Consider the following 9,750-nt stretch of genomic DNA (forward strand, 5'->3'; position numbering starts at 1 on the left):
GCTCGGGAGGAAACATCGCCTCTGCCAGCGGCTGCGATGTAAAAAGAGAAACAAAGAGCACACCACGCCGCTGTGTCTGCTAGCTTCTCCCAGCGGCCAACAGCGTCCTCATACCACAGCAAGCGTATGATGCGGTGTCCACATTTCATTAAGGCTGATATAAAAGGGCCGTTATCTGTAAAATGGTACTTCCTGTTTCTTCATGTGCTGCTTTTAACACAAAACCAAAAATAAGCAAAGCAAAGCAACAAGAAAAATTCCATTATTTCAGATAAAAGCAAGTATTTAGTGGTCTGATCCGTTGGTATGTTATTTGTGTCAGAGCCTCGGAGGGGATGCTGAGGTGGAGAAGGCTTCTACATCCAAGACCCATTTTATATGGGCTCCATGCTCTAGCGTCACTGCTTCTGTTAATACACAGTAGCAATGAAAATAACTTCAACAATGGGTGTGAGGATAAAAGATGCTGGTGCTGAAAAGGAGGAGTGGGTTCCCTCTTGGATGCCTCTGCCCTAGAAAGCACTCCAGATTTCTGCATGTGGAGGACTCCAGTGTGTCCGCTGTAAGACTCCATAATGCAGCACATGTTGATGATGTCATTTATTCAGTTTTCCACCGTGCTGAGTCTTGATTACATCTCATTTCAGATTTCTACTTCATCCCTCAGACTCAACACGGTGCTCTGATTTACACACACCCGCACGCACACACACACATATTGCCTTTCCATTGATCGTTTCTTAGCGCTGTTTCATTACTGTATTTTAGTATAAAATAATCAAAACCGTGGCTGCGCCCATCAGGATCATTACACCCCCTGCTGGCTCATCAGCTCCATTTACAAAAGCAAACTGGGATGTATCAACTAGTCAGTTGTCTTTTACAGTCTTTCTTTCAAAAGAGATCCTAACCTCAATAGACATCCTGGTTATATAAATGTTATATAAATAAATGAAAGCCCAGCCCGACTAAGCAATGGCTGTTTGGAATGAGAGGGCTACAGGGTCACCTGTTTGCTGCAAAAACCATCAATCTTATTAATGAAGTACTAGATGTACTGTTTAGATATATGGTTTGAACATAAGAGATCATTGTTGTAATATTGTTGCTCTTTCTTATGAACTATTCACTGTTGTCTTTAATGGCCTATAGGAGGACAATAAACTGAAATTGAGATGTAACCCCTTGCCGCTATCACCGATAATGGTCGTGTTACTCATGAGAAAATCTCTGGTGGTGTCTTATTTTTTCATTATGAGTTCTGTTTTGGGGAAATGGCCTTGGTTAATTCTCAGAGAGGAATATTTTCATTTATTATGTTTGTGTTTTTTATTATTTTGTTTTGCTTCAGACCTCTCACAGAAATAAAACATTGATGTGAGAGCTAACGGCTCAGCCATTCTGTAGTCTGAAGAGAGACTACAGAGCGCTCTTTAGTGTGAATCAATTCACAGTGTATTAACAGGCTTTGTACAGCTTGCAGAGTTTGTCGTTTATCAAAACAAATGTACATGTCCCCCGGCCCCCCTACCGCCCACAGTCAGGAGTATGCCTGTTAGAGGCTCTTATGGGGACATCTAGTGGCAGCCTTCAGAACTGCATGCTGGGCTAAGGCTGATGGAACAGATAAACCCAGAAGGTAGCTGTCTCTACACCTCCCTGTCCAACTGTCTGTGTAACAGGACCTTTGCACACCTGCCACACCTTCTGCAAGAAGCGCAGTACAGTGTGTGCATTTGTGTCAAGCTCTAGCATTTGGGGATATTGCTTTAAGAGTGAGACTGGAACCCTCATAGGGAGACATTGGTTCAGCATCTGTTCTCCAGCCAGGAGCACATGGTCTACATCACAATTGTCATCAACCAATTTGAGGTCAGATTAGGTGTATATAGTTGTTTGCATGTTAAAGAATCCTATACACTTCAAAGAATCCTTGAAAAAAAGAAACAAGCCTTTTGTCATGATCTTACAGGTCCTAAACTAGTCTCCTCTCCTAAGCCCAAATCCAAGCCTTAAATAACAATCACCTCATTTCGAGCAATGAAACCAAAAATGCCTCGTGCATTTCACAGAGCCTTCAGGATGTTGTCATGATGCTGTTATGACAGATATATCATTGATACCAAAGTTGGGAGTTGAGCATGGTTCTTTTCCTCCTCTGGTTGCTTGACTGTTAAGCGTCTTTGGTCTTGCTGATGGTGCAGTAAGGAACATATCATTCCCAGTTCTTTATCGCCTACCATAACATGCTGCTGCCGCTGACCCCTAGCACTGGTTGGACAGTGATGAAACCTGTTTTTTATTACTGCAGTACTCATCTGCCCTGCATGGAACAGCTGTATGAGCTGTCACAGTGGTGTAACACCCTAGTCTTGCACCATGGAGAAGCTAGGGGAGTTGCACGCGACCGTGCATCACCCAAGTTAATAAACAGGGGGATGTGTCCCTGAGGAAATCCATCTGCTCTGGGACCACACTGACTCCATTCCTGGGTGATTTATTCATGAAAGCCGTCTCCATACGTACATCCATTTTCAACCGAAAGTGTTGCTGCCTACCCTTCTGCCACCTCCGTGCTCCCTGTTCCAAACATGCACTGTGCATTCCTGGACTCCCTGCTCAGCTCACGAGCCCAGAGCGTCAAAGGGTCAGAGTGTTTCATAATGGAAATTACATTATATGTCACTCCTGGGTTATCCGTACAAGTGTTTCAACTATGCCGAATGTTGCTCCCATTAAAAATTTAATTTGAGGCTGTTTTTTTTTTCGCCCCCCAAAGGAAGATTTTTTTCATTCCCTGTGCTTTCTAAGCCATCGTGGATTGCTTCTTAATAGCCCCTATTTGTCAGACCTGCCTGAAATACTCTTGTTTTTAACCTTTGTGGTCCTAGTGAACATGTTGCCGTATTGAAAACCAGTATCCAGCACAAAGGAACACACGGCCAGGCCAAAATCAGTACAGCCAATATGTGCTGTGAGTTCCACAGTATATTGCAGAAGAGCAGAATAATACTCTTTCTCTTCTCTTGTTTCTCTCTCTGTCTCATCTGTCTCCAATCTGTAGGTCTACATACCTTGCAGAACAGCTCTTGTTCTGGCCAATGAAGAGATTGATTATTGCTATTAAAGGCTTGAAGGAAGCTGGACCCCGAAACAAGCTGTGTACAACCTCGCCTCCGCTATCCTGTAAAGATTAACAGCTGGATACCCTGGTGACACAAAGAGCCTACTCTGTAAATGTCACTCAACAACCCCACCCCACCCCACCCCACCCTGCCCTGTATACCTCCTCCCAGTAGTCTCCAGTGGCGGCGGGTGAGCTGGAAACAGGGGAAGCCCGAACACTACCTTTAAATCTATCATTACTTTCAACCTGTTCCCCTTTATCCTCCTTGATTAACAATAAAACAAATAATTCACAGAATAATCGGCACCAATCGCGTAATTAGAATAAATGATTATGCTTGCGAAACACCACAGATGGTCTGTAGTTTGTGTGCTTGCGAAAGCTACAACGTGAGATTGTTTAATTAACAAGGATGGCATTTATCGATTTAAATTACGTTAAATGTTCATGACACATCACAACTTTTGTGAGGTCTGTGTTCTAAACATTATTGTTCATTGCACTTAACCTAACCTAAAAGTTTATTCTCAGTAATTTAAATTGATTTAACTAACTTTAGCTCTATTTTGTCATTTGAATTTTGTAACACAAGAAAGCTATAATGTGAAACATTTAAAAGAGAGCTTTGGGATTGCTTGCCACTTAATTATTCAAATTGCTATCCTCGTTAATTAAACAATCTCATGCTGTAGCTTTCGCAATAGCACACAAATTTCAGACAATCTGTGGTGTTTCGTGAGCATAATCATTTATTCTAATTACGCGATTGGTGTCAATTATTCTATGAATTATTTGTTTTATTGTTAATCAAGGAGGATAAAGGGGAACAGGTTGAAAGTAATGACAGATTTAAAGGTAGTGTTTGGGCTTCCCCTGTTTCTAGCTCACCCTCCACCACTGGTAGTCTCATGGCTACATTTGTGTGTGTGTGTGCGCGTGTGTGTGTGTGTGCGTGCTTGTGCGCGTGTGTGTGTGTGTGTGTGTGTGTGTGTGTGTGTGTGTGTGTGTGTGTGTTTGTGTGTGCGGCTTTCACTTTCCTCTCCACTTACACAGGAGAGTCGAACTGGGAATTTTCAAATCTCTGAAATTGCCTTTTGTGAAACAGGTAATGTTAACACATCAAAAAATATGCAAATATATGGAATTTCTGTTCCCTTTTTGGCCGTAGATTATAGGAAATGCCATTAATTTAGTGAAAACTAGCACTTTCTTTAAAATATGTTTTTGAAATATCTGTGATAATGAATTCTTCAATGAGTGTTCTGTTGTCTATTTTTAGAACTGGCAGATGTGCTTTTTGTGAGATTAGCACATATCGCCTTTACATACTGTATTAACAATTCTTCAAGTCTTTGCATGACAGAGCCATCTTCACACTCTGAGACTTTCTACAGACATATTTGAAAATAAAATCATCATAACGTATAATGTGAAGTAGTGTTTTCACTCTGGAAAGTGTTGCTGGCATGACTGGTCACTTGTGCTGTGAAATTAACTAAAAAAACTAAAAAATCTGTCCTGAAATGTCATAATTCTTTGACAGAAGTGAAGTTTTCATCATGTGTACATGTACAGATATCCAGTGCCTGGATTCCAAAGAAAACATTCATACAAACAAGCAAAATAGACTAGGTGAGGTATACAGTCTAACTGTAGTCACAATTGTAATTTCTTCAAAGCTTATACCTCATGTCTAGTTGGGCACCTAAAATCTGTAGGGACAGTAAGCAATATGTATTTATGTATTCGAAGTTGCAGGTAAGATACCATAGCTATTAGAAAGAATTCACCTATATTTGCTATTTATATTCCATGAGACACAGAGGTGCTTATTGGACAATATATATGTGGATGGATATGCAACAGCTTCCTTTCCCTGTTCTTCTTCCATTTCCTCTCAATATTAGCAGTGTTACAATGTGAAATAATGCTGATTGAATGAGGTATTGTTATTGTTCCAAACTATGTTCAATATATTATGCTTGCAGTTCCACATACAGTCTTGCAGCTTGACCCCCTCCATGGTTCTGTCCATCATGTCCCTTCATGTCTCATCCACAGGACCAGTAAAGAAAGGCAAGCATCAAGCACAAAGCATGAGGTTTGACCGTGTTTTGGGATATGCAAAGAAAACCCCTTTTTTTTCTCTCCCAGGGCTGATAAACTGCCTGGGATTCCTTAAGTCTGACACTGTCTCATCTCCTCATGCTGCAGCTATAAGCAGCTTTTCTCTCAATCCCCCCACTGCCTTCTGGCTAAGACACATTCACACACTCAGATGTTTGAAACAACAATGGGTCTTTCCTCTTTGTTGTACTCACTTCTTCAGGGTTCAGCTGGCGTACTCCTCCATTCCCTGCACTCTGTAAGAGCTGGAGTCCATGCCCGTGATTTAGGGATCCATTACACAGAGACCTCTCCCAAAGTGTCCCAGGCCAGTGGTATCAGATGACATCATGGCTGTAGCCACAGAGGTCCTAAGGGTAATGACTCCTCCTCATAAAAGATCATGGAGGCATATGAGAGACAGTTTGATTTGAGAGGAAGAGAATACCTCTGTTCGTCATAGAGAAATCATGTCCTGAAATAACAGCGCAGGCCGAAACTGAGGCACTGCAGTATCTGCAGTAAAAGGTCCACGCTGAATTAATTATGTTATACTCGTATCTAAATTATTTTGCAAATGCATTTAGTTAATCCAAATATATTTCCCCAACATAATCTACTGCTGCACTTAAATTTCTCCAACCTAATCTGTTGGAGCACTTAAGATATAATTTGTCTGTAATTATTATGAGTTTCTTTAACAGGCTGTCATTCAGGCTGATAACATATAACGCTAATTCAGCTGAATACACTGTATAAATAAACAAATAAACATATCAATTGACAGTCTGAGTCATTTGTCATTTGTCTAATAGGACACATATTTTAGAATAACATTTAAAGGATAATGGTGTACTCTGTCCCTCCCTCCCCCATTACACACTGGTGCCTCTGCCTCAATATTTATATTGACTTTTCTTAATACAAATTTCATTATTTTTTACACAGAACATCTCAGAATTGTGAATGTGTTCTTGATTGGATCCAGGAGATAGCCTGTATGGCAGATTCTTGTGGCTTATTTCATTACTATTATCCTCTTTAGGTGGTTTGTTACAACTAAAATTCTAGTACTGTTCATTTAAAAGAATAAAGGTAATTTTTTCTTTGATTTACCTGTTTTTACCTCCACTGATCCATGATTTTGGTTATGCTTTGTTAATGGAAGCTCAAGTTCAAAATTCTAAACTCAAAGTCTTGATGTTTTTCGTCCTTGTTGAAAGATGATCTCAGCTGAGATTATTGCCTCCGGCTTGCTTTAAAATTATGTGCCCGGGCCGTTTTATTGCCTTCTTTCGATACCCTGACGCTCGTGCCAGATAGATCGGCCTTGCCTTTCTTCTCTTGTTCCCTCTCCAGGCTGACCCCCTTTCTCCTCTTATGCATGTGTTAGCTGGTGATTTATGGGTGTAATTATGAGTGAAAGTGCTGATGGAGGGCAGTGGAGGGTGGTGGTTAAGCGCAGTCTCTGGAACTCACCACTCTCTGAGATACAGGGCACGAACTACATGAGCAAGCGCTCGCCCACTGTGCAAACGGACAGCTCCATGCTCCTTTGGGAAACGGATTCCCTTGGAAGATGAGTACAGGCACACAGACATTCACAAAGGTACATGCAAAACACAAGGAATACATATATATTGTCTGTTACAAGGTGTACTTTTGAAATTGCTGACAGAGATATTGTGTTTGGGGGGGCTCAGGGGTCAGAGGTCACTGTTGTGACTAAGATGCTCGCGTGGGAAAGGTAAGGCCCAGTGGCGTCAAGATTCAGATCCAGCCTGTCTTCCCCTATGAGCCTCCTGCCAAAGCAGGGCTTGTCTGTGGGCAGATGAAACTATATCCTCTGTCTTTTAACTTGGAGTGTGTTGCAGAGGTGAGATGGTGCAGAAGGGGGGGGGGGGGGGCGAGAAGACAGCAGATTATCCGCATGCCAAAGTGAGGGTGGAATTTTTACAGAGAAACCTGCACTGCAGCAACTGTCTTACCATCTAAAACACCCCAGCCCCCAGCACAGGTGCTGCAAAGCCCAGTAACGCTACCCAACCCCGGGTGCACTTCAACTCAAAGTATGACAAGGAGGAGCTGCCTCTCTATGGTTCAGCTGGCAGGGGGTTCATTCTGGGCTTTTTTTCTTACTTTCGCTGGTTAAAAACTTACAGTAATACGTCAACATTGGTTGAATCTGCAAAAGGATTAAAATAGGATGCAAGAGGATAAAAAATCTATAAAAAAGGTTACATTTAACTATAACTATATCATTATATTTAACTAACTTTGGAACCAGAAAACATTCTGGCCATATATGCATTAAATAATGGACAACACTGTTATCCACATCATTTGCCTATTATATTTTCTGTATATGATGGATACTTTGAAAAATGCATTACAAATGTGTTCCTTCCATTTTAGGAACATGTATTATATATTATTTGCATGTATTAATAATATAGGCACCGTTCATCTGAGTGAAACATTTAATTATCGGCTCTGCATTATAGATTACTGAACAATTTTCATCTGATTGCATGAATTACATTTCACATCTGTATTTAACATATTCAGGGATACTATTGAAGTATTTTACAGATTTGAAATGTCTTTTTTCTTTTAAGTTTTTTGCAGTGAAAAATGCATTAATATTCCACTGATGGCCTCCTTCTATTCGAGCTCAAGTGTCCTGGACACTGTTTAAATTTATGTAACAGAAGCCCTTAAAATATTTTTCCTCCTCTCAAAAATCATGAGTTGAACACTCAGCTCATCTACAGCAGATAAAAGAGGACTGTTAAGAGATAGGAGAGGAGTGCTCTGCTTTATTTTGCCTTTCATCCTGTCCAGAGTCACTTACAATACATTGCTTTTCCAAAATTAAACTGAGAGAGCTGACGCTAAAAGAAAAGTATATTTCAGAGGCTAAAACACTGCATGACCCACCCAGTTCAGTGTGCAACCTTTCTGTTTGTAATTCAGTCCACCAACACATAACATTAACCGCCACTGATTGGTGAAAACAGCTATGGAATTCACGCTTGTGCGGAAGATCGTAGTCTGGAACATGGATTCAGGCTGCCCTCTCAGGTCTCCCCGCAGCAGCTATTCAAAGCCCACATCATCAGATTAAATTTAACATCAGTCTACTCTCTTGCTAAAATAACAGTACATGAGTGAGAGAGGAAGAAGTGGTGAGCGGCATTATCTGCCACTGTTTAGAATTCCGGTCTCCTTCGCAGACAGGCTGTTGCACATGCCTCACAAACGACTGTACACCTTATGAATTACTCTTGGCGGCTCTGGCCACTGAGGATTTTTACCGTGCTTGTACTCTGTATGTCAATTAAATACTGTGGCTTCGTTTTCCCAAAACAGTGTCGCTGACTGCAGATGTGAATATCTTGATTACAGTTTGTCTGTGTTGTCACGGAGGAGCCCCGTGCAGTCAGAATGAAGTCTTTCCCTCTTCTTGCATGTTGGGTGCAAGCTTGGCACCCACTGAGTTCATTTATCAGTGTAAGAACTAAATGAGGTTTATTGATATGTGGTCCCTTTGTTGACTTTAAAAAATCAACAAGTGTATGAAGACAAAGGTATCATGGAATGCTGACAGTCTGAAATAGATATATTAACTGGTTATGTGCCTGTTGTGCACTTCCTGGATTGTTTTTTTTTCCTTCATTCAAATATCAATGCACACTCTAAAAAGTCCCTAATGACTTATTGATCATATTATTCTACTCCAGAAAAAAAACAAAAAACTTTGCAATGCATTACATGCAATGAAAATTTAGTTTGCTAGTGAACACTGTCACCTAGTGGCATTTTGCTACCAGTCTTGAACTCCCATTCTTTATTCATATTTTCAACATGAAAAGGCTATACATACGGATCCACAATAATAATTTTACAATATAGTATAGTAAACACAAAACATAACCATTTCAATGTGATAAGCATAATTATACATTTCTTAATAGGAATATTTCTATGATTACGTATAGGAAGCTTGCCTATTCCATGTATGCAAACAACAGGTGGGGTGATATTTTCTTTCTAGTCAAATTTTGTGACATTTCATCTATAGTTTTGTTTTCAGTACTTGTCCAGACCACACTGGTTTGGAGGCCATTGCCTCCATGACCAAATGCGGCCTCCAGCCTCATCGAATAGTTGGTACTGGTCTGTAAAATCTTACTGAATTAAAATTCATTGGTCATTCCAACCGCATCTGATTTAGGTAATGTGACAGCTACAGTACTAGTAGGTTTTCAGACCATTTTTCCACACAAATGTATTTGTCAATAGTGTGAGTGCTTTGTATCAGAAATGTCTTTATAAGAATTGTTATGAAGGTATACATCTTTTATTACATTCACATTATTATATTATCATATTATTATATTATAATATTATCATATTATTATTACCCAGTATTCATATTAACAGCGTGACAAAGAATCCTAAAACTAAAGTACTTGAAAGACATGTTGTTCTGTGTTCACGCATACAAGTACTTA

At 40.3% G+C, this 9,750-nt stretch overlaps 1 protein-coding gene across 2 annotated transcripts in view; it reads left to right on the forward strand.

Moving 5' to 3' along the window:
* Window positions 1-3,302, forward strand: part of LOC118775674 (1,4-alpha-glucan-branching enzyme-like) — a 129,294-nt gene extending 125,992 nt beyond the window's left edge. For both annotated transcript variants that reach the window (XM_036525697.1, XM_036525698.1), the window contains exon 16: window positions 3,065-3,302. In XM_036525697.1, the coding sequence (XP_036381590.1) occupies window positions 3,065-3,127 (63 nt within the window). In that variant the 3' untranslated portion in view covers window positions 3,128-3,302. The remainder of the gene's footprint in view (window positions 1-3,064) is intronic.
* Window positions 3,303-9,750: the final 6,448 nt, after the last annotated feature.

This window comes from Megalops cyprinoides, chromosome 3 (assembly GCF_013368585.1).
Source record: "Megalops cyprinoides isolate fMegCyp1 chromosome 3, fMegCyp1.pri, whole genome shotgun sequence".
Lineage (NCBI taxonomy): Eukaryota > Metazoa > Chordata > Actinopteri > Elopiformes > Megalopidae > Megalops > Megalops cyprinoides.